Source organism: Gobio gobio (assembly GCF_949357685.1).
Source record: "Gobio gobio genome assembly, chromosome: 1".
Taxonomy (NCBI): Eukaryota; Metazoa; Chordata; class Actinopteri; order Cypriniformes; family Gobionidae; genus Gobio; species Gobio gobio.
Window position 1 is genome coordinate 55256440 of NC_137097.1, and position 25046 is coordinate 55281485.

General features: G+C 36.5%; 2 protein-coding genes across 3 annotated transcripts in view; both read right to left on the reverse strand.

The window, feature by feature from the left end:
* Positions 1-10209, reverse strand: part of septin9a (septin 9a) — a 100579-nt gene extending 90370 nt beyond the window's left edge. The window contains exon 1 of one of the 2 annotated variants that reach the window (XM_079825300.1): positions 9875-10209. In XM_079825300.1, coding sequence (XP_079681426.1) covers positions 9875-9899 — 25 coding nt within the window. In that variant the 5' untranslated portion in view covers positions 9900-10209. The remainder of the gene's footprint in view (positions 1-9874) is intronic. The other variant, XM_079825303.1, reaches the window with a different exon arrangement.
* Positions 10210-18242: 8033 nt separating this feature from the next.
* On the reverse strand, positions 18243-21613 carry LOC307131629 (uncharacterized protein). Its single transcript, XM_079825368.1, has 4 exons — positions 21399-21613; positions 20448-20762; positions 19633-19775; positions 18243-19396 (listed from the first exon to the last, which is right to left on the reverse strand). Exons 1-4 carry the CDS (start codon positions 21475-21477, stop codon positions 19307-19309), a joined length of 627 nt encoding a protein of 208 aa, XP_079681494.1. The 5' UTR covers positions 21478-21613; the 3' UTR covers positions 18243-19306.
* Between the last annotated feature and the right edge of the window lie 3433 nt (positions 21614-25046).

Here is a 25046-nt window from a genome sequence, read left to right on the forward strand (position 1 = left end):
CACACCCTGTGAGATGAAGTGGCCTTTATCAATCCATGACATTCCTGTGTTCACATTCAGTAATCACTATAAGCGAACAGTCTTGAGTGACATAGACAGAAGCAGGGAGACATGGAGGAGGTAAGAAAAGACCAAACCATCTGTCCGTTTCAGTGTCAAGTCAAGTGCTGTCAAAGGAAACATTTTAGCATGCGTGAAATGTGTGACATGGTACTGAAAATGACTGTGATCAACCTTCCAAATCGACATGCCTCTGGAGCAGAGAGGAATTTCAAAGCACTCTCGGCCTGAGTTAATTTCACAGGAGATCCGTGTTGCCGCTGACTCACCTGTCAGCTCGACTGTGATGACAGGGCAGGTCAGGAAAGGGGAGGGAGGCAATGAAGGAAAAGGAGCCAGAAACTGATAAAAAATATGTGCTATAGTGCAGAGTCTCTATTGCCTCAGTAAGCTCTGTTGGGCAATGATCCAAAATAAAGGATTAACAAAGAGATTCATTCATCCGCTCAAAATCATTCACTTCCTGATGGGACATTTTTTAGCATGAAACCTTACAGAATTCCACATGGAAGTCTTGCATGCAATCCAACATGTAGAAATTCAGTTTTTCCAGATGATCTTCAACCTTAACAGTGTCCAATAAACAAAATGACTCATAACAGTTCAGGAATCAGAAGTTGATCCAAGCATTAAACGCTTGCAGAAAGAGCTGACAGTGTGTCATGATTAATAAATGATCTGCGTGATTTACGCCCTGTATGCGTGAACATGTCTAGTGGAGTCTTATTGTGTTAGTGTTTGATTACTTCTCATAGTGAGTTACTGATTTACCTCAAGTGCTCAGGGCGTGTTACACAGTAAAGCACACATGTGCACACTCAATAGGGTACAACTGGGCTAAAGGCACCACGGGGTAAAAGGTGCCTTTAATTTTATTTTACTCTAAACCACTAGATGGCACAAACCCTTGCCGCAGCACTTTCCAAAACATCCGCGTTTCAAGATGCACGTGGAAATTTGTCTGATCCTTGACGCGATCGCGGGCAGCAGCGCAAAGTTGATTCTGCGCTAATTTAATCTAAATTTAATCTTTTTTTTGTAGATTTAAGTAGCAAATGAGAGTCGCTAAAATTATTGAATATATTTTGAAAAAGGTCTTCTAAATGATTTTCAGTTTTGTTCCAGCTAATTAAAGCAACAGTTTTTCCAATAATAATAAAAGTATGGTATTTGGCTGAATTTTCATGACATGGTTAGATTCAGATGGTAAGTATCATATATTAAGTTGGGTGTCCACCTAAGAAATAATCACAATATTTATAATGAAACCATCATATTTAAAAATATCATACAATAAAATATAATTTATTGTTACTACTGTAAAACTATATAAAATTATGGGATCCCATTCAATGCTTTCAGAATTTTTACTTTTTAAAATAATTTAGTTTATGTATTTTTAAAATATATTTTTATATTAACATATTTAATGACAGTATTGGACAAAAAAAAAACTATTTTATTTATCAAAATAGACAATATTTGCTAAACTTTGCTAAACTGATTGTTTACAAAATAAACCACTTTTATGATTTAAAATCTGTTGCTCCATAAATATTCAATACAAAAAAAAAAAAATCTGCAACACTATGGGAGTAGTGAAAAGCATTTTTTTTCTTAAAGCTACAGTCCGTAACCTTTTTTTGTTGAATTATCCAAAATCCATTTTTGAACAAGTAAACGACAAAAATCTCCTTACCTTAGCCCGATTCACACCGGTAAGCTTGTAATAATGTGCTATAATTAGAGTGGTATGGTGGATTTCCACTGGAAATTTAAGCATTTCCTTGCGTCATTTCGTCACGTCTGTATACATAAAGAAGGAGTCCGACTAGTAGTAGTAGTAAGACACGTGAGGAGCATGTTCTTCAGCAGATTATTTATAGCCTTTTCTCACAGCACCTGTTGTAATTATACTTATCATTTTGATGGCAGATTGCAATCCAGAAATGCCCAAACGACAATCAGTGACAACTGGAGAGTCAGCCATAGTCAAAAGCAAAAGATTAGACTGTACAAAAATGTACAGGTAATGCTAATAAACACCAAAATACACATTAGCTGCGTCCGAAACCTGGAAAATGCTGCCTTCGGAGGACACATTTCAAGGCAGGAAGGCATCAAGGCACGTCCAAATCTAATGTTAGCTTCACTTCCTGTCTCCTGGGATACCTTCATCTGATCGATTTTTGATCGATTTTTGAAGGCAGCATATTTGTATCCCTGCCTTTGATATCCCACAATCCTGTGCGTTCCATTCTGTGACAGTTGAGCTGGGAAAAAAGATGGTGTCCGAAAGTTGCGTTTGCTGGTCAGTTTGTGTGTAAATGTACGTTTTTTACCAACATTTTCTACTTCTGATAGAGAAATTACTAATGTAGTTATTAAATATTTGTTTAGTTCTCACCAAAGCTCCCTCTATTTTGCTATAGATCATTAAACGGTTACACTGCCTAAGAAGTCTGTCCGAAATTAGTTTTGTGAGGTGCCTTCATGCACAAACACTGCCTTGCAAGCCATTGTCTGATAAGGCAGCAGTGGTGGAAAGAGTACTGAAAAAAGCATACTCAAGTAAAAGCACTGTTACTTGTCAAAAAATGTAGTGCAAGATACTACTCAAAGTAGGAGTAAAAAGTAGCCCTTGTAAAAGTACTCAAGAGTAGTGAGTAGTGAGTAGTGAGTATTATGCTATTAATGTTATTCCGCCTAATACCCTGCAAATTAAAAATGTAGCTTACTCTTTTATGGATGATTTTCAGTAAGAACAAAAAAACATGAGATCAACAACAGTATTTCAATATTTCTCCAAGTTTTATTTTTTACTAAAAATACAGCCATGTAATATTTGAGAAAGCAACCAATAATCTGGTAACATTTATGACAACCAGTCTGTAGAGGTTTTCTTGCGGTTAATTAAAAAAGGTTGCAAAGCGTTGTACATTAACAATTTTATGTAAAAAAAGCAGTTCTTTCTTTTCAAGACGCATTCATTGTACTGCTTTAATTTCAATGGATGTTTTCTTTGTTAAAAGAATAGGCTACACTTCAGGGGCCCGTTCTTTGTACGTTGCTTATTACATCTGAGATGATTTGACAGATCCCAGATCTTTTAATCGTGATAACTGATCTCTGGCTAATTTGGTTCTTCAAACGAATTTGCGGATTGGATTAAAATATCTGGATTAAATTATCTAAGATCACTGCGCGTTCTTATTTCCCTGAAGAGGGCAGATGCATCGATACTCGAAACCACGATCAGCAATGCAGCGATTGGCTGGCGTCAAGACAGCAACGTAATGACATCATATAATTAAAAAAGCCACCTGGCAAAAAACTTGACAAATTATACAATAAAAACCCCACGAATTTCTGGACCTTTATAAGGAAACAGCCAAACCACCAAACCAACATAAAAGTTATTATAGATAATTGATAAATGTTTTTTGTTTTTTTTAACATGATTACCAATTATTTATATTCACGATTTTATACAGTATTTGTACACCCTTTACATTTTTATTTCAATGTTGTAATTTAATTTTTAATTCAATTTGGAGCAGATTTGTAACGTGACAGTATTAAAGTTTCTTAAGGGTCAAGATCAAATTATCTGCATCTCTTGCGCTGCATCAAGCCACTCCCATAATATCTTTTATCACTTAAATTAATGCATGGCTCAGAGTAACTGTACAACATGTGTGTAAACCGCCAAAAAATTATAAAGTAATTATTCCATCACAAATAAATCGCTCAATCAAGTGGCTGTGTCTATATTATTATACAACATTATAATATTATATACATTCTCATATGCATATAAAATATAACATTTTTATATTATTATTATTATTTAAAATTATTATTATTGCCCCTGGTTCAGTAATGAACTATTGTAATAAAGTAGCAGTGGCTGGGACAGATTTTAAGTATCACCTCAGATGCAATCTAATCCTGTTTACATGAAATAAGCCTGCTCATGAGCAGGTTTAAGCTTACGGACCTGTTACTATGACAGCAAGTCCAGGATGAGCTTTGAAGAACCAAACAATCCGAGATCATGTCAAATCGTCAACAATCAAATCCAGCTAACTGAGTTAGCGACGTACGAAGAACTGGCCCCAGAAATCAGAATCGAGTAACTCACAATTTTCAAATTTAACAATTAACAAAAACATAAACCTGATTTAATAAGTTATTTGCTATATACATGGACTACAATTTTAAATCGCCATCACATTATATTAAAATATGCCCTTGTAATGTGTAAAATCAACATTATAATTTTCACTCAAAATCTTTTCTTTATTATAAAAAACTCTGATTCTCTTATTTTGAATATATTTTTTGATTTTCATTGGATTGTCTTTTGATTTAATTATGCTGGTATGTATATTTTTGGAGTTTTATACATGATTTGTAGTGAAGTGTACCGCCCCTTTAAGAAACACTTAACTTTGGACGCGTTCTCTCCTCGCTCAGTTGATAAACTACGCTGAGATGAGTATGTATGTTGGCTCACGGAGCAATTTCACGATTTAAGTCATCATACAGTAACCAGCAACAACCCCCTTTCATAAAGCGCGCATGCCTCTCACTCTAGGCTTGTCGCGACTCCCTAACGCTATGGTTGATATGACGGGAGTCACACGCGTGACGCATGGAGACAGGACTTATTTTTCACCTTGGCCAATCACATTGACAGGACAAAAATAAACATAATGTAGCGACTGCAGGTTTAAGGAAAAATAGCGCAGTAAAAGTACCGATACAGCACTTAAAATGTACTCAAGTAAAAGTACACTGTTTTTAAACTACTTAATAAAGTACAATTCCTGAGAAAAACTACTCAATTACAGTAACGAGAGTATTTGTAATTTGTTACTTCACACCACTGTAAGGCAGCGAGGCAACGAGTCAGCTGCCTAGATTTTAACATAACATAAGCGTAACATACTGCTCTGAGACGCAAAGGCTGAGGATCCAAACGCAGCTTTATTAAAGGGTAATCCACAATCGTAGTCAAAAGTACAGGCACGGTCAAAACGCAGGCAGTCCAAACAAACAAACGCGACAAGGTAGGGAACACGGCCAAGAGAGTAATCCAGAAACAGGCAAGTAATCCAAAAACCGAAGACATGAAACCAGGGAGACCGCTTAGAAATGCAGCGAAACACTAAACAAGACTTTGCAATGAATGACTTGGTGAACAGGCTAGATATAGGCAGAGGTAATGAGGTAAATGAGACACAGGTGTAAACAATGAGTGATGATAAGGCCGGGCAAAGGATTATGGGAAATGTAGTCTTTGATGGAATGACAGTCTGGGGTGGAGTGCCCTCTGGTGGTAATCAGGGGCACTCTCACTGGTGAATCGTGACACACTAGCCTGACGTCGTCATACTCAATTCTAGTCAGAATATGAGTCTGATACTGCTCCGTTGGGCTGTGATTAAGGGGCGTGTTTCAACCGAATGAGGAAAGATCTCAATTGGATAGACCTACAACCAATCAGAGCAACGGAGCGACGCATAACGTTAGTTGTCAAATGTCAACAGAACTCAACTGCACTGTGTTGCCATGTTCACGGGTTGAAGCGACCCCAATTATGTGATATACAGACCCAGGAATGCGAATTTTAGCAGGCATCACTCCCAAAATAACACATATTTTACCCCCCAAATGCCTTTCCCCCCCGGAGAACCCCCCTGGAAAGCTATTGGGCTTGTTTTTGGCTAGTTTTGCGGAATGTTAGCATTTGGGTGGGTTTTGTTGTAAAGACTTGGCAACCCTGCTGCACGCACGCTGGAATAAGTTAGAAGTTCGGGCATAATTTCTTCTCTACCGATCAAGTCCAGACCGAACTGCCCGTGTAAAAATGTTGTGGGCGGGGCTAAATTCGGCTGGCATCCAGGCTAGTGACACACGGTAATGCTGTTAACATTGACAATTTGAGAACTTGCACGGTTTAATGTTATACGAGCAATCGTTAGATTTAATCACCGTTGGTAGCACGATTTATTGTAATGTTTTGTCCCCAAAAGTGGCAGACATGTTGCTTACTTGTTAAGATGCCATTTCTTATTTAGATTACACTTCAAGACGTAGAATCTGTGATTCTGAAGTACAGTATCCACACCGGTGCGGTGACTGACAGCAAGCCGCACACAACTCCTCAAAACATTAGATTCATCTGCGCTGAGGAGCAGCGCCGATGCACAACTCACGTACAGACGATAACTCCGCAAATAACTGCAATTGCAGAGAGGCAAAACTTACAGACTGCAGCTTTAAGGTGTGTCTTTAGCCCCGTTGTACTCCCTAAAAAGTGTTTATGACTTTAAAATAATATTTCAGCCAAATAAATAACATTCTGTCACCATTTACTCACCCTCGTGTTGTTGTTTATTGGTTTTGACCCCATTAGCATTCCTTCAATGGGCAAAAGCAGTTGAAACATTCTTCAAGGTATCTAAGAAAGTCATAGAGGTTTGGAACCACACGAGGGTGAGTAAACGATGACAGAATTTTTTTTTTTGGGTTAACTATCATTGTCCTTGCAGTGGAGGCCAAGGTTGTACTTGAGGGATATTCTCTGAATGAGATCACATACTGTGTGCTGCCAGAGAAAGAAGGAGCAAAAGCACTGACTGATTACATGATCCAACATGTGTGTGCTAGGAGTTGGGTGTGCTGTGACAATGACTTTGGCAGGCCCGAGGAAACGCTACATTCCTGCCAAATCATTGTGTACACAGAGAGTTCGGCTTATGAGACTGTTGAGATTATAGGGAAGAAACATGCGGCTGTTCTCAATGGAAGAGCTCTATGTAGCGCCGCAGGCTCCTTTACACAACGAAGGTAGTGTATGCAAAAACTCTGGGGAAAAGTAATGAACGTTCGCCACTGGAACTGTAATACAAGGAATCTAGCATGTCAGTAATTATGGTCTCACAAATGAGTTGATTTGATGATCTCCCTTAATGTGTCCATTATTAGTCTTGAGGTTTTCTTTGGGGTTAGGGGGCTTCTTTCTTTTTTTAGAATAGCCTACTAAAATCACTCTCATTCTAAATTCATATCTTTCTGTTCAGGAAAAAAAAAAAAAGATTGTATATACAGGTATAGGCCCAAGCCTATATATATGCTATATATGAAAAATTCTAAAATTCATATTTAGGGTGAAAAGGAAAAATATGGTGGATTTGGAGGCGTCAGGCACCCGCGTTTGCCAAGGGTAACCATAACAACAGAATGATGCTTGAGTTCAATTTGGGCGATACAGATAAACAAAAATGAATTATGTGCCTGTTTATTATACATTTTCATATCACACATGTATCACAAAAAGGTTATTGACATTTGGCTAACAGCAGTGGCGCGAGACGACAAATTCCGCCAAGAAAAAATGCAACACGTACGACATTCTTAAGGAAAGAAGAACCCATCTAATAAATTGTGCAAAACCCCAACTTTTGTCATAAAGTAGCCACTGGAGATGTATAAATTCAGTAGGCTTATAATAATCTGACTATCCCTGACGGAAAATGCACAGAAAAAAAAAAAAAAAAACGAAATTCCCAAGTTAGGCTAATTGAAATTATGGGATGTCATGTTCAGTTAATTGAGCAAACGTAGCCTAGCATGCCTGCTTTTAACTGTTTATAAGATCACAAGATACGTTTTTAAAAGTTACAATGAATTCTAATAATTTGCATAGGCCTAACTTAAGTAAATCGACTGTTTAAAATAGAAAAAAGAGGGTATCACAGCGCAAATGATCTTTTCAAGTTTGCTTTCACTTTTAAAAAGTGGTAGCCTATCTAGATTAACTGCTATTTTATGGGAGCAAATATCACACCGAAACCTCCAGTGGGTCATTCCACGAAATCGGTGCCTTTTGTGTCCCTAAGAATTAATCAGACATAGAATTATTATAACAAAACATAAATTTGTGATTTAAAAACATAATAATACTATGTATTGTTTCCTCAATATTACATTAAATTAAAGTCAATTAAATATTATTTTAAGTAATTAAAATTGCTTCTAAGATGATAAGGGTAAGGTTTTTGCCATGTCCCTCGATATGATTGTTCTTTTTCAGCAGGACTTTTAATTTGCAAACTGAAGGCAAAATTATTCTAAAATCACATTTGCATATAGCTATAAGTATATTCTTATTGTTAAGCTGTGTTTGGGCATAAGTATACTTTTTTTTTTTAACATATAAATCATTTTATCGTTGTCCCTTGATTCCATGTCATTCCTGTTACCCTCACCAAAAACCCCTTTAAAATAATTGTACATTCCAGTGACATCACTTCCAGGAAGTTACATCATCTCTCATCATTATTCCAACAGTTAAAACACAAGTAATTTTCTCTCTCTCTTTTATAATGTTCTATTTTTGATGATTTATGAGGGTTGACTGAGGTGGGGACATCATGCAATGTCAAACCTGTTACCATTTTTAAAGTATAAATTAAAATTATTATTTATTTAACATAATGAAATCAATATCTACAAGTAATATCGCTTCAAAGTTTACACCATATGCTTTTGTGGTATTGACTGTTAGCTAGCAGTTAGCAAATTAGCTTGAATTTGTCAAACCTGTTACCGTCAGCCCTGTTACTTTTCTAGTAACAGGTTGTGACATGTGGGTAACAGGGATGACATTACATGTGTCACCTAAGCCACACTGTTTTTAAAGTTTATCTGTGTAAAATGCAAACATTTTTAAATGTCATCCTGCGTGTATTATTGAGCTAATGCCTATATTATTCAGAGTGGGTGGTATATGAGGATCAGTTACATTTTTAGTTAGAATTGTTGGTATTAGTATTATTGGTAATTAAAGTATTAACTGTTTAAATAGTTTTAACATTTGTGTGATTTAAATTTTATTTTATATTTGCACTTTAATGCACTTTTTCAGATGATAGTAGTATGCCATTAAGTGCAGCAGAAAAACAAATGATATTGGAAGAATGTTTGTAACCAAGCAGATCTCGCCCTCCATTGACTACCATAGTATTTTTTTCCTACTATGGTAGTCAATGGTAGTCAACATTTTAGATATCTTTGAAATGTAATGTGCTTCACTAATACAACTATGCCAAGTAAGTGCAAAAAATATAATGCAATTTAAAAAGTTTACAATATTATGTAAACAAATTTGTGCAGTGTATGCTGAAGAATGTATGTCCTGTCATCCCTGTTACTCTGGTCAGTCCTGTTACCATGATGTCAATCCTGTTACCGTCATTAATTTCATTAAAAATATTAAAATTATATTTGAAATGGCCTTCCCAGTTTTTCCATTGTAAACCTATCAACATTGTATTTTGAACAAAGCCCTTCGTTTAATATCTCTCTTGTAAAAATATATATTTTTCTTAATTGGCATGTGATCATCCTCTAAAATTAGTAAATTCTTGGTCATCTGAATGACAAATATAAGATTGAAAAAAATTATCCAAAATTTGAAACAATCCAACTGAAAAGAGGGACTAAAATACTGCTCAAATACGTTAAAACTATAACATATTTCTAATTAAAACTATTGTATATAGTAACGCTTGTGTCTGTAACAGGGATGACAAAAATATCAAAACATGAGGTAGATAAATAGTCATAAAATAAAAAAATTCGTAGCCTGAGATGGCACAATAGAATTTATTGTCATTTTAAGCTGTCTTCATTTCATGGATATTTTTAAAACATAGATTAAACTTATTTTATATTTTAATTTTTCTAAGTTGAAAAGGCACCGATTTCGTGGAATGACCCCAGTGGTCCTGTAGCTACTCACCAGAATATGTTTTCTTCATGTTCATCGGGTCCTTTTTGTCCTGAGAATTTCAACTGTAGTCTTATGTCCGTATCTGAGATTGCAACATTTGAAATATGTTCGATCGTTGAGTAGAATTTCTCTCTTGCACTCCGCAAAGCACATGTAGCTACCACGATCAAAATGTATGTATTTAATTCGTCCTTATACCAAACCAACTAAATCGGTTAGAAACACCCATACACCTCCAGATTTACCTGTCCACACACACACACACACACACACACACACACACACACACACACACACACACACACACACACACACACACACACACACACACCTGTGGATAACTCCGCCTTAAGGATAGAGGACACCTAAAGGTTTGACGCTGGAACTGTTTGTTGACAAATAACATGGAGATGTTTTTTTGAACTGGGTTTTAGGCTAGAATTAATAGGCCTATGTCTGTGAAAGGAAAATGTAGGAGAGAGCAGGGCAAAACCTAACACTTTTTGACTTTCTCAGTTTGTGTAAATCCACTTGGGGTTCAGAGTTTTTATTTTTCCCCACATCAATTTCACACGTCTAGTACAATTTTGTGGTTTTGTTTCATTAATACAGTGTATATATTTTTTTTCTTGATATACCCCGAAGGAATGGAAGTGAACAGTGACAACATGCCCCATAGGTGGGGTTCATTGTAACGTAAGATAAGCCTATGGCAAGCCGTTTTGACTTTTATTAATTCACAATATATGAATTCTTGATACCAACAATTACATTTTTACTAGTTAAAATATTCATTTTTGATATCAACAATTCAATTGCCACTAGTGACAATGATAATTTCTGATATCAAGAATGTGATTGTTACTAGTAGGAATATGGCAAGCCGTTTTGACTTTTATTCATTTCCAGGATATGAATTCTTGATATCAGGAATTATATTTGTACTAGTAACAATGGCAGTTTTTGAGATCATGAATTACATTTCCACTAGGGGTGTAACGGTACACAAAACTGACGGTTCGATACGTACCTCGGTTTTGAAGTCACGGTTCGGTACAGCAGTTTTACAGAATTGCTTTTTTTAAATTTTTATTCAACAGTGGTTTAATGGAAAAAAAAATGTGTCTTTCCTTAAATTAATTCAGTTATAACTAAAAGTTTCTTAAAGATAATGCTGTAAACTATATAGGGAGCCCTTACTTACATATTGCTATTAAAGATTAACTACAGAGCCCAAACTATTAGTCTAAATTCAGTTGCTATTTATTTTTAGATATAATAATCAACACTCATAAGCTTCACATAAGGCAGTTTTTGCATTAACTTCTAAATCTAATTATTATTATTTTTTCTCCAATTCGTTGTTGAAATATAATCAGTTAGGCTGTAATTTTCATGACAGGTTTATTTAAACATACATTAAATAAACAAGACATCATTAACAGGCTAAGTAGTATATAATGAATATATATACCGTAGGCTAATATAATGAATATATAGGCTAATATAGTGCATGTATTCAGTGAAAGAGTTGACTTCTCAAGTGCGCTAACAGCTGTGGACACTGAATGACTTCTGAGGTAAACGTGATTCTACATGACATTGTTTACAAGCTGTTTTATTGTCTTTGTTGAAACACCGATGGAGCGATTACACGACATTTGATACATTTCATTAAGTTGTAATGTATCCTCAACATACCTTAAGAGATATTAATTTATGTTTATTCTTTAGGAAGAGATGATCGCGTTCACTCACGCGCCGCGCGCTGCCGCTTGAAGTTAAACTGATACGCGTATATCAGTCACGTCTCATTAAAGAGCGTCAAAACGGCATTTATCGTTTGAATTTCGTGATAAAATGGACGAAATACTTAATATGTTCGTGTTGTAACTCGGATTGAAGTCTGTTCCCCGCTTTAAACAAGCCGACTGTTAACTGTTAAAGATTGCATTCATAACCGTTCAGTACACGCGCACACCGAACCGAAAGGCCTGTACCGAAACGGTTCAATACGAATACGTGTACCGTTACACCCCTAATTTCCACTAGTAATAATGTGAATTCTTGATATCAGAAATGTTAATTGTTGATATAAAGAATTTAATTTGAATGGCAGCCTATGGTGACATTTCACTAGTGAAAATATAATTGCTGATTTCAAGAATTAGAGTTTTTACTAGTGGAAATTCAAATTCAAAATTGAATTGTTGATATTAAGAATTAGCATTTTAACTAGTAAAAACGTAATTGTTGATATCAAGAATTAATATCCTGTGAATGAATAAAAGTCAAAACGGCTTGCCATATGTGAGGGGCACATTGTAACATGACATGTTATCTGATGTAATAAAAAAAATATACAAGACAAACTAAAATATTTTGTCAATTAAATACAACGTTTTCATATAAAATAATGGCATTTTTTATAATTACAAATAAAAATGTTTTTGAGTTGACAACAAACCCACTGCAAAACAGCTATACAGCATAGTTCAAAACATAGGCTAATAATAATTAATCATTTCTGAACATTGACTCAGTCAATGTTTTCTCATGAGACCTTTTTCACATGATTTCTCAATAGAATTCATAAAAGTATAGAATATAATAGCATAGTTCTAATAGGGGCACATTGTAACAACATGTAGTGTTACAACATAACCCACCTGCGCAACTGGGATTTAAAACTTGCTAGTGGCTTCTGCTGGTTAGATCAGCATTAAAGGGATAGTTCACCCAAAAATGAAAATAATGTCATTTATTACTCACCCTCATGCCGTTCCACACCCGTAAGACCTCTGTTCATCTTCGGAACACAAATTAAGATATTTTGTTGAAATCCGAAGGCTCAGTGAAGCCTGCATAGGCATCAATGTAATTTACACTCTCAAGATCCATTAATGTACTAAAAACATATTTAAATCAGTCCACGTGAGTACAGTGGATCAATATTAATATTATAAAGCGACAAGAATATTTTTTGTGCGCCAAAAAAAACGAAATAACGACTTATGTACTGATAACCGATTTCAAAACACTAATTCATGAATGGTCTTACGGGTGTGGAACGGCATGAGGGTGAGTAATAAATTACATTGTTTTCATTTTTGGGTGAACTAACCCTTTAAAGAACTATCTCAACTGTTAAATAACATATATACATGACCTATTGTGTTAGTCCCCCTTTTGCTGCCAAAACAACCCTTACCCGTCAAGTCATGGACTCCACTTGACTCCTGAAGGTGTACTGTGGTATCTGGCACCAAGATGTTAGCAGCAGATCCTTTAAGTCATTACGAGGTGGGGCCTCCAAGGATTGGACTTGTTTGTTCAGCACATCCCACAGATGCTCGATTGGATTGATATCTGGGGAATTTGGAAGCCAAGTCAACACCTCAAACTCGTAGTGCTCCTCAAACCATTACTGAACTATTTTTTCTTTGTGGCAGTGCACATTATCCTGCTGAAAGAGGCCACAGCCTGCAGAATGCCGTTCCCATGAAAGGGTCTGCAACAAATCTTAGGTAGGTGCACGTGTCAAAGTAACATCCACATGGATGGCAGGACCCAAGGTTTCCCAGCAGAACATTGCCCAAAGCATCACACTGCCTCCGCCGGCTTGCCTTCTTCCCATAGTGCATCCTCCTGGTGCCATGTGTTCACCAGGTAAGCGATGCACATGCACCCGGCCATCCATGTGATGTAAAAGAAAACGTGATTCATAAGACCAGGGCACCTTCTTCCATTGGTCCGTGGTCCAGTTCAGATGCTCACGTGACCACTGTTGGCGCTTTCGGCGTTGGACTGGTCTGCGGCTATGCAGCCCCATACGCAACAAACTTTGATGCACTGTGTATTCTGACACCTTTCTATCAGAACCAGCATTAACTTTTTTTTTTTTTTTTAGATTATTTGTTTATTGAGTGGAAAGTAAGACATATCAATTGAAACAACAGACATAATGAAGACCATAATGATTTTTCCTTTTTTAACAACAAAGAAAAAAATAAAAATAAAAAATAGAAGGAGTAATGGTGATAATTAACAGAAATTCAGTCAACGGGCAAAGTTTCAAGAGAGTGAAAATATGATATAAAAGGTTGCCATTTGTCATGAAAAGAACCGGAACTAGCATACCAAGAGCATCTTATCTTTTCCAACTTCCAAAAGTACACTGTGTCCAAAATCCACTCTGAAATACCCGGAGGCTTGGTGGACTTCCAAAGAAGTAAAGTACTAGTACATCTAACTGTTTAGATGAAAACCGAGGTTTTAAATATTTTGGACATAGTCTCAAAGTAATTCTTCCAATAGTTATGAAGCATTGGACAGAGAAAAAACATATGACTCAGACTGCAGGGTGACATGTGACATCTATCACACCTGTCGTCAACATTGGAGTAAATTGCAGCGAGCCGAGCTTTTGAGTAATGAACCCTATGCAGTATTTTAAACTGTATGAGCGCAAGCCAAGCACATATTGAGCTTGTGTGAATTCTATTAAGAGCGTTCACCCACCAGTCATCCGCAAACTCTTCACCTAACTCATGTTCCCAGGCATTTTTAGTTTTAGCAGTAGTACAATCCTCTAAGTCAATAAGCTGACAATAGATCCTGGAAATAAGTGCCTTTTGAGACGTATTAATGACAAGAAATTCTTCCCATACCAGCTTAGGTGGTAATCAAGGGAAGTTTGGAAGTAGAGGAGTACAGCAGTGCCTAGCCTGAAGATAGCGGAAGAGGTGCGACGATGGCAGCTCAAATTCAGAGGACAACCCTGCATAACTGAAAAAAGTACAATCCTTGTATAAATCTCTGAAATATCTTAATCCTTTGTCGCGCCACACCAAAAAAACAGGGTCAGTGACTGATGGGGGAAATGAGTGATTCATAAATAATGGCATTAGAGAGGAGGCAGAAAAAAACTTGAAATATCGTCTAAATTGAGACCATATCCTAACGGTAGAAATCACTACTAAATTATCCGTAACGCTGGAGGGGTTAATAGGCAAAGGGGCAGTAAGTAGGGCCTGTAAAGAAGTGGACAAACATGACTTTGCCCCCAATCTGCACCAATGCACATTAGACGAGTTGAACCAATACGTTATCTTATGAATATTATAGCTGACCAGAAATAGAACTTAAAATTAGGTAAAGAAAGCCCACCATTAAGTGTACAATTTTGTAGTAATACTTTACGGATTCTGGGCACTTTACCATTCCAAAAAAAAGTATTAACTATTTGGTCAATAGACTTAAAAAAACTGTTTGGTAAAAACAAAGGAATACGCTGAAATAAAAAGATAAATTTAGGGAGGACATTCATTTTTACTATGTTAACTCTTTCTATTAAGGATAAGGGAAGATTGCGCCACCTTTGAAAGTCAGATTTAGTTTGAGCCAGCAAATGGGTATAATTAGCAGAAAAGAGAGATGACAAAGATCTGGTGACATTAATCCCAAAATATTTTAATCCCGACCTACTCAGCCTAAATGGAACATCAGAATTTTTAAGTTGCAGGGCCAAAGCATTTACCGGATAGCACTCACTCTTTTGTAAATTAATTTTATAACCAGAAAAAGAGCCAAATTTGTTTAATGTAGATATAATTGAAGGAGTAGCTGTGCTTGGATTGCAAATGTATAATAAGTCATCAGCGTACAGGAATAATTTAATTTCTATATCTGAGCGAGAAATTCCTTTAAATGACAAGGACCGTAAGGCAATTGACAGTGGCTCAATAGCCAGGGCAAATAGCAGAGGGGAGAGTGGACAGCCCTGTCGTGTTCCACGCCCTAATTTTAAGTATTCTGAACGTGTGTCATTAGTGTGTACACTAGCCAGGGGGTGAGCATATAGAAGACGAATCCATGAAATAAAAGTATTCCCAAACCCAAATTTATTAAGTACAGCAAAAAGATACGGCCACTCAACTCGATCAAATGCTTTTTCGGCATCTAGAGCAACTACCACCTCAGGGACAACAGAAGAATGTTTGGAATAAATTATGTTTAAGAGAGTACACACATTAAAAAACAGCTGTCTCCCTTGAATAAAACCTGTTTGCTCTTCAGATATTAAGTGTGGAAGTAACTTATCAAATCGGATAGCCAACACTTTTGCCAGTATCTTAGCATCGACATTCTGTAGTGAAAGGGGCCTGTAGGAACTGCAAGCAGTGGGATCTTTATCCTTCTTTAAAAGTAATATTATGGAAGCTTGAGTCATTGTCTTCGGCAATGAACCACGCTCCAAAGACTCTGAATAAAAAGCTAAAAGTAACGGGGCCAATTTATCTTGAAATTTCTTAAAAAACTCTGTAATTATTCTGCATCATTTGAATTGCCCGTATGATCTCTTCAGTGCTTCATGGGGCATCAAGAGCATTAGAAACAACTGGATCAATTGTAGGGACTTCTAAATCATGTAAAAAAAGACGACATTACCCTGGTATCAGAGGGGAACACGAATGCAGAATAGAAAGACATAAAGGTGGCATTAATGCCGTCTGAATCAGAAATTAACTTGCCAGAATGGTCTTTAATCTGTGGAATAAGGCGTGAGGCTGCCCTCCGTCTAAATTGGTGTGCTAACAGACGGCTAGCTTTTTCACCATATTCATAGTATGAACTGCGAGAATGCAATAACAAACGCTCTGCAATAGTTTTTGTAATAAGATCAAGCTCCACATGCAGATCTATACGACGATTGAACAGATCTGGAGATGGACTGGATGCTAACTGTTGATCAATATTAAAAATATCACTGGAGAGCTTGTGCAATTTAGTAGATCGAAGTTTGTTTAACTGCGCAGAATATGAAATAATTTGACCCTGTAGAAAAGCCTTGAGTGCTTCCCACAACAGCGAAGAGGAAGTCTCACAGTTCTGATTAGTAGCCATATAAGTATCAATTGAGAAAGAGATAAAATCAGTAAAACTGTTGTCGAATAATAAAAGTGTGTTAAACCTCCATGGTGGTATATAGTGTAGTCGAGCAGACAGTTCAATGTTTACACTGAGGGGAGCATGATCAGAAATAGCAATAGTTTGATATTTAACTGATGTAACTTAGGGATATAAATACTATCTATAAAAAAGTAATCAATATGAGTACGACTGATATTGATATGATATAATATTGATATGGCAACTACTAAATACACTAAGTTTCGTCATGCTGGCATGTGTGGAAAAGTTTTAAACCATGTGTGTAACAACAAGCCCCGTGCTCACCCCTACATTTTATAGTTGTAACTGATACCAATTTCTCTTAAAATGTCCACAGGTAAATGTGTCTAGAATAATTATCCTAGTTTTCAGTGACAATGACATACATTATAAACCAAGTATGGAAAATGTCTAGAGGTTTCATGTTATTAGATTTTTAACAAAAATCTAATTTGTACCAAGGGGGTGTTTTACCCCACAGGTGGGGTAAAATGCCCCCACTCTGACGAAGCAATTTGCTTTATATGTTTACAGCAAAATCAGAGTATAAGCATGTTTTAGCTTAAAATTAAAAAGACAAGCCAAAATAATATTAATTAATATTAATGATGCATTTTAAAAATCAACCTTTCTGAAAAATATTGTTAGCTGACGCTAACTGACTGGCTAATTAGCTAGCTGATGCTAATGTGAGGTAATTTTTAAAAATGAAGTCCAAATGTTTTTATTCAACCACCTAGTTAGATTACATTTGATGGAAAAACAAAGAATGTGATGTTCAGAACATGGTTGCTACAGTAATTATGATAGTGGAAATAGTGGGATACTGGGGGCGCTTTACCCAAAGTGGCTGGGGGCGTTTTTACCCCACACACTATACTGTTTGGAAAATAAATATAATTTTATTTTCCTTAAATAACAAGTACTCCCTAACTACAGGCCTTGCTCTTCTCATATCATATAAAACTGATGTTCTGCAAAACAACAAGCTTTAAAATACTTTTTTCTTACTGTTAAAAATTATATCACTGTTAGTTTAAAGGACTGTAAACTACGTGTTTGAAACAACATTCAAAACAATTGCTATCAAAAACACATTTGTTTCAAAGCTACTGAGTTATAGCCCTTGTGAGAGTCCGTGAGACCTATGGCGGCAAGGAACATGAAGAGAATTTCTGTATTGAGTTTCTGACTATGTTCACGTGGAGAGTATTGCGTGTCAACTGGCCAAGTTGTGAATGCTAGGGTTTCACAAATGCAACTGCTGTAAAATTGAGAATTTATCTTTAAAGTTTATTGAAATGGTTTGTAACTTGTGTGAAATGCCGTTATAGTTCAGGATTTTGGTTCATGGGTTTTAGTAAACAATTGAGAAACGCTGTAAGACAATCACACCAGAACTTGTTTCATACATTACAAAACATAACAAAATATTTTTTTTATTCTTATTTTCCAGAAAATACTTTTTGAAAAAGGGTTTTGCTGATGGCAGCTACATGACATTTCCCAGGTAAAATCTAAAGTAGTTTTAAACTAAAAAACAGGAGTGACTTTGCAATTGATTTGACGAACACTTTTAAACCCACACATTTTCTTGCACGTCCTCTTGTTTCTGGTAAGACTGTCATAAAAATGTTTCCCCAAATGTTTTTTTTTTCTTTCTACTTTGCGGTTTCAAAAGCCACTCAGATCTGAAAAAAGTAATTTGACTAAGATGTACATTTAGGTGGACTAAAGTGAGAATAGAGGTGACATTTTCAGAAAAAGCAAGCAGGCTTCTTCTAAAGGGGTCTTGAATGTTCCACCAAAGGAGGAAGTCTGCAGACTTGTCTCTCTCATGCAGATTGTGCAAGCCCCCACGATAGACCAAGACCACAAGTAAAATAAAAGCACAGACTGAAACTGTTGACATTTTCAATTCCTGTTTTTTGCCACTGTGACTTTTGCCATTATTTCTGTAAACACTTAAGTGTGTATTACTGAAGTTAAAAATTGAGGCTATTAAAATATTTACATCAGGTGCTATTCAAGTATTTACATCGGGTGCTTAAGGACAACACAGTGGGCATACAGTATGTATTATGGTTTAGAACCCACAAATGCATAGATAAACAACTAAAGCAAAAGATAATCAAAACATAGGAACTACCCAAACTGATTCACTCATGTAATGCTAAAGGATTTGAACTATCATGCAAAGCTGAAGAAATGCAAAATAAGTCACTAAAACCAAAAAATAAAGACATTTAGAGAGGAAGTAATTTCTCTGAATCTTTGAATGTGATATTTCCATATTTCAACAGAAATGCGTCAGAAAACCAACCTCAAATCAGACTGAACTCAATAAAGCAGGTGTGTGGGACAGAATGAGTCACAGCAATGTTACAGAAATAACACTGTTCTGAATGTGGAACTACAATTACTAAGCAACTGCAAGGTATGTTGTTGTCCAGTAGCTCTGTTATTAATGTGGAGCTATCATGTAAACTATTTCCTTCTGGGAATGGTCATGACCTCGTACACTTCACTGGAAGATCTTTTCTCTTCTTCTCTCTCACTTCTGATCATTTTCTTCACCTGGAACAAAAAAAGAAAGGAACAATCAAACTGGCTTGCAAACCTGGACACATTTGCTTAAATATGCCTCTCAAAAATAAGATGAAAGTATTGGTCATAGACAATAAGTGTGTAAAGATACGGCTGGAGATAACCAAGAATACATCTACAGACAAATCAGCACTTTCCAGTTTGGATATGTGCAATGTATTTAGAAATTTCTAACAACCTTCAGATTTACAAACATTGACATTCACCTTGGGCACCAGCCACACTCCTAGCACAAGGAGTATCAGTAAGAGCACACTGCCAGCTGTCAAAGCCGTCACTGGTATCAGTAAATCATTCATGCCACTGGACTTTGTACTTTTGGAAGAGGCCAGAATGATCTCTGGCGGCTCTATAAAGAAGAATACAAATACTTTAGTATAGCCAAATTTGTGCATCACTTGCTTCAAAACTATAACAGACCATGTTTTCCATTAAAACATTTTACATTAAAATTCAAACTGAGTTTTTGTACTGAATTTGGCAGGTAAGAACTGCCTTTTATTTTCATTTTCTTAGATTCTCACTAGCTGTACCTTTAGGACAGGGGGGGAAAATACTATTGTTCAAATGCCTGGGGTTGGTAATATTTTGATGCTTTTGAAAGTCTCTCTTTTCCTCAACCAAGGCGGAATTTTTCTGATCAAAAATACAGCAAAAACAGTTATATTGTGAAATGTTTTTTTAATGCTGATTTGATGTTCAAGAAACATTCTTATCGTTATCAAATGTTAAACAGTTGTGCTGCTTTATATTTTGTGAGAAAGCAAAATATGTTTTTCAGGATTTTTCAAGGAATACGAAGTTCAAAAGTAAACATATTTAATGTCACTTTTGATCAACATAAAGCTGTTCTTATTGAATAAAAGTGTCTCTTAATAAAAAAATTAAAATAAAAAAAAAACTCCTGACCCCAAACTTTTGAACAGTAGTGTATATTTTAAATGATCTAAATGGTCTGTAATTACATGCTGAAAATTAAATCTCAATAATAATAAATAAGAACAACATAATGTTTGCTCACCTTGAATCAAAAGTAAAACACCTGATTCTTTCATTTCACATTTTCCACATTGACTCACAACAGTGCAGGCGCACCAGTAAGCTCCAGTGTCTTCCAGTTGTAGGTTAAAGATTTCTACAGTTAGAGTCCTCTTGTCATTTTTGACTCTAAAACGACTTTTGAGGTCGTCATGTTGAGTTAATTTGCCCGTTGAGAAAAAGTAGTAGAAGAGTTGACGTTGGACCGAACTTCGTCTGTACAGATACACACCCAGCGCATCTGCCTGAGGTGCAGCACACACAATGGTGTAATTGTCACCTTTATATTTGCTCACATCTAAAAAATGATTCAAAGAAACAGTCTGGATCAGTTCAGCATCCATAAAAACAGAAGTTGAGAGAACATAGAAGAATCAGGTTTTCCTGCCACTAAATGAGACACCTAAACCAGCACCTGGACAGCATGGATTAATGTACCTAATAAGATCTGCAGTATGTCAGCTATTTTCTTATCATTATGCGTTTTTATGCCTTAAAGAGATGAAAAATTGAAAAAAATTGTGTTCCTTAAAAACTTTCTTCTGTGGAACATAAAATAAGATAATTTGAAGAATGTTCCAAACCAAACAGTTTTGGTGGCCTTTGCCTTCCATTGTCCAGTATGGACATTTAAAAAAAAAAAAAAAGCACTGACACATTCTCTAAAATACCTTCCTTTATGTTCCACAGAAGAAAGAAAGGCATACAGGTTTGGAACAAAATGAGGGTGAGTAAATTATGACAATTTTAATTTTTAGGTGAAAATTTACTGTCCATTTAATCTTGAGCCATGCACAAATTAAAGTTTTTAAACTGTCAGGAGGCATTTTGGATGCACTCATAAATATGAAATACTTAAGTAGGTCAAAACCTAAGCTAATAAATACTGCACAAATGACTAAAATATATATTAATGAAAACTCAAAGCACCTACCTGCACTTGCAAAAAGGTTGCACAAACAAAGAACAACCAACAACAAGATGATTTGCAAAGACCTCATTGTTAATGCCATAAGTATATCTTAATCAGAGTCCTGCATCTAAACATCGCAGGAAACTAAAACGGAATGTTTGTCTGCGTCTATATATGTGCTCCAGCCCACAACCACTGATGATATCACTGACATCTTAGTCAGCAAACGTCAGACTGTCACATCAAGCAAAAACATTTCCAAGAGTTCCTCTTACAAAATATGTAAACACAATCATTCGGTTAATTTCACTTATCAATTGAGGTGATGAGCTACAATTTAATGGAAGAATGCAAAATGGAAACATCCTTTAAGTTGCATACACTGAAAATGCTACATATACCACATTAAAGGGATAGTTCAACAGAAAATTTTTATTCTGTCATCATTTACTCACCCTCATGTTGTTTCAAACCTGTATGACTTTCTTCTGTGGAACATAAAATAAGATATTTTGAAGAACGTTGGTAACCAAACAGTTTTGGTGCTTAATGACTTCCATATGGGCAACAAAAAAAAAACTACTTTCCTCAAACTATCTTATTTTACGTTCCACAAAAGAAAGTTATACAGGTTTGAAATGACAAGAGAGTGAGTACATTTTGGGTAAAAAATTCCTTTAAGTCTTGCCATTCTCACAAATGCAGAAATCATATACCTCCACTTAAAAGGTACACTATGTAAATTGCGTCCCTCTAGCGGTTAAATAACAAATTGCAGCATTTTGCAGGAGAACATTGTTTTTGGTTGTGCTTCGGCTCAAAAAGGAGAGAGTGATTATCCTACTGCTCATAAAATATTCACCACTAAGCTTAAGAGATATAATGGAAAAGATCTCAAGCTGACTAGCTGAAGACTTAACTGTGGCTATAACCATTAATAGACAGACGGTAATTCCTCGAAAATAAGTTTTCAGCACAGCGCTACAACAACCATAAAGAAATGACCCTTCACAATAGATAATGCTTTACAATGAATTCTGTATAGAGCTACAAATGGCAATTCATCTGTTCAATATCTGCTCTGCCTTAAAACGGGTGATTCCGCAGATGTTTAAAATTTAGCCAGCTCCATGTCAACCTCACTAGTTGTGACAACTAACCTATGCCACTCCCACGCCATACACGTGTCAAAGTAGCCGGAGTGACTTTTCTCTATTTATGGATATGACATATGAATGCAATTTCCCATGAAAACCATCCCATCCAGTCAAAAATATAAATGCTTAAAATAGGCTTACCATAGAGAAACACATATTGGAAGAAGGATTGATAATGTATATTTGTAATTTTTTAACAGGTTTTTCAACAGTTGGGAAACAGTATTGTCCTCTACTACTGTCGTAAACTCTTGTAATCTTACATCAGGGGATGCATCGCACGTGCATTTGTTGACTTGACAACTATGATAGCCCTGAACACTGCAGGAGTTCACATACAGGTGTTCTGCATGCGTCGCGTGTGAAATGTCTTCATCCCAGGTACAGTGGCATAGGTTTCAGCATGTCATATGAATATAATTTCATGGGTTTTATTTTTTTCAAACGCCAAATGATCGCGATGCTCACGTTTACAAGCCAGCGTCATTATAGTAGCCTAGTCTATTGGTTACCGTTTTACAGAATCTATATGATACTTCAATTCAATGTTTGAGTGGTAGGTAATAACCATACATCGTCAATATTTTAATATTTTAATATCAAGCAGTCTCATTGTTGTTGGAGATGAGACCCAGGACAACAGTATCATCATCAAGTTTGCTGATGATACTGTTGTCCTGGGTCTCATCTCCAACAACAATGAGACGGCATACTTGGACGAAGTGGAGCAACTGACATCATGGTGCCAGGACAACTGTCTCTCTCTGAATGTTAACAAGACCAAAGAACTGATTGTGGACTTCAGGAAGAGACAGCATCGGTCATACTCCCCTCTCATGATCAGCGGGACACCGGTAGAGAGAGTGAGCAGCTTCAAATACCTGGGTGTGAACATCTCCGAGGATCTGACCTGGACTACACACAACCAGACACAGGTGAAAAAAGCCAGGCAAAGACTGTACCACCTGCGCCAGCTGAGGAAATTCAGGGTTTCACCAGCCATCCTGAAAACTTTCTATCGAGGGGCGATAGAAAGTGTCCTGACTCAGTGCATCACAGCGTGGTACGGGAACAGCACCAGTCACGACTGCAAAGCCCTGCAAAGAGTGGTGCGCTTATCCGAGCGCATCTCAGGCTCAGCTCTCCCGTCTCTGCAGGACATCTTCACCAAACGCTGCAGAGGTAGAGCTACTAAAATCATCAGAGACATTAATCACCCTGCAAACTCTCACTTCACCCTGCTGCCATCTGGTAAGCGCTTCCGTAGCCTGATGGCAAAGACTGAAAGACTCAGGAGGAGTTTCTTCCCCCAGGCCATCAGACTCCTGAACTCAGTCACGTGACTCACTTCACCCCCGCACACGCATAAACATACGGTCTTTCAACATTAACATCCACATACTGCAATTGCACTGCACTTTACTTTACGTCCCTATTGTTACTGCGTAACAACCTGTAATAAACCTTGCACATTATACTTCTTTATATATACATATTATATATTTTATGTTAACCACTTATTTTTAAGTCTACAGTTTATCTCACTTATCATCCACATATTTTTTATATTTTTATTTTTATCTTATTTCCTATTTTTATCTTTTACTTGATTTATTTATAATTCTACTTATGTTAATACTTTTTATTCTAACTTTATTCTATTTCTATTTAATTTCTTGTAACTGTTATTTGCACTGTCCATGGAGCGGACCTGTTTACATTTCACTGCCAGTTGTATATTGTGTATATAACTGTGTATGTGACAAATAAAACTCTTGAATCTTGAATCTTGAAGCTACCATAGATGAATCTGCAAATTTGAAAACTCGATTTGCATTATAGCTTGAGGCAAGACAAATAAACAAATATCACAGACATGTTAGGTATCCTAAAATATGATTTTGTACAACTTATGTATTTACTTGCAAGAATGTAGCCCCTCCTCCTTCAGCTCACACCAACGAGCAAACGCTGGCCCAATGTTGATCCTCGTCCTGCCTTTAATCCGATCACTTTCTCGTTTCCTCTTTTTGCTTTCCTCCGACAAAACCTTTGCTTTCTTATTTTTCTGTGCTGCTTCGGCCATGACTATAACATCCGGCAAACAAACGATAGTTGGGCTCGGGCTCGCACGTCCGAATTTAAGGAAGTGGGGGTGGTGGTGGAAGTGACGTATATGCCGTAAAGCAGTCGAATTTTGTAGTTCTTTTTTTTCTCGGGTTACTACCCGAAACCCGAAGTTTAAAAGTACGATTAAAAACGATACAGACCCCGTCAGGCTATGGCAGACGTGTCATTCAACCTATTGTAAGTCGATGTATCATCACAAGAGTCTTGAAAATGTATTATGAAGGTTGAAAAGTTACCTAGTGCTGCTTTAAAGGGTTAGTTCACCCAAAAATGAAAATTAGCCCATGATTTACTCCCCCTCAAGCCATCCTAGGTGTATATGACATTCTTCTTTCAGACGAACACAATCAGAGTTATATTAAAAAATGCCTGGCTCTTCGTC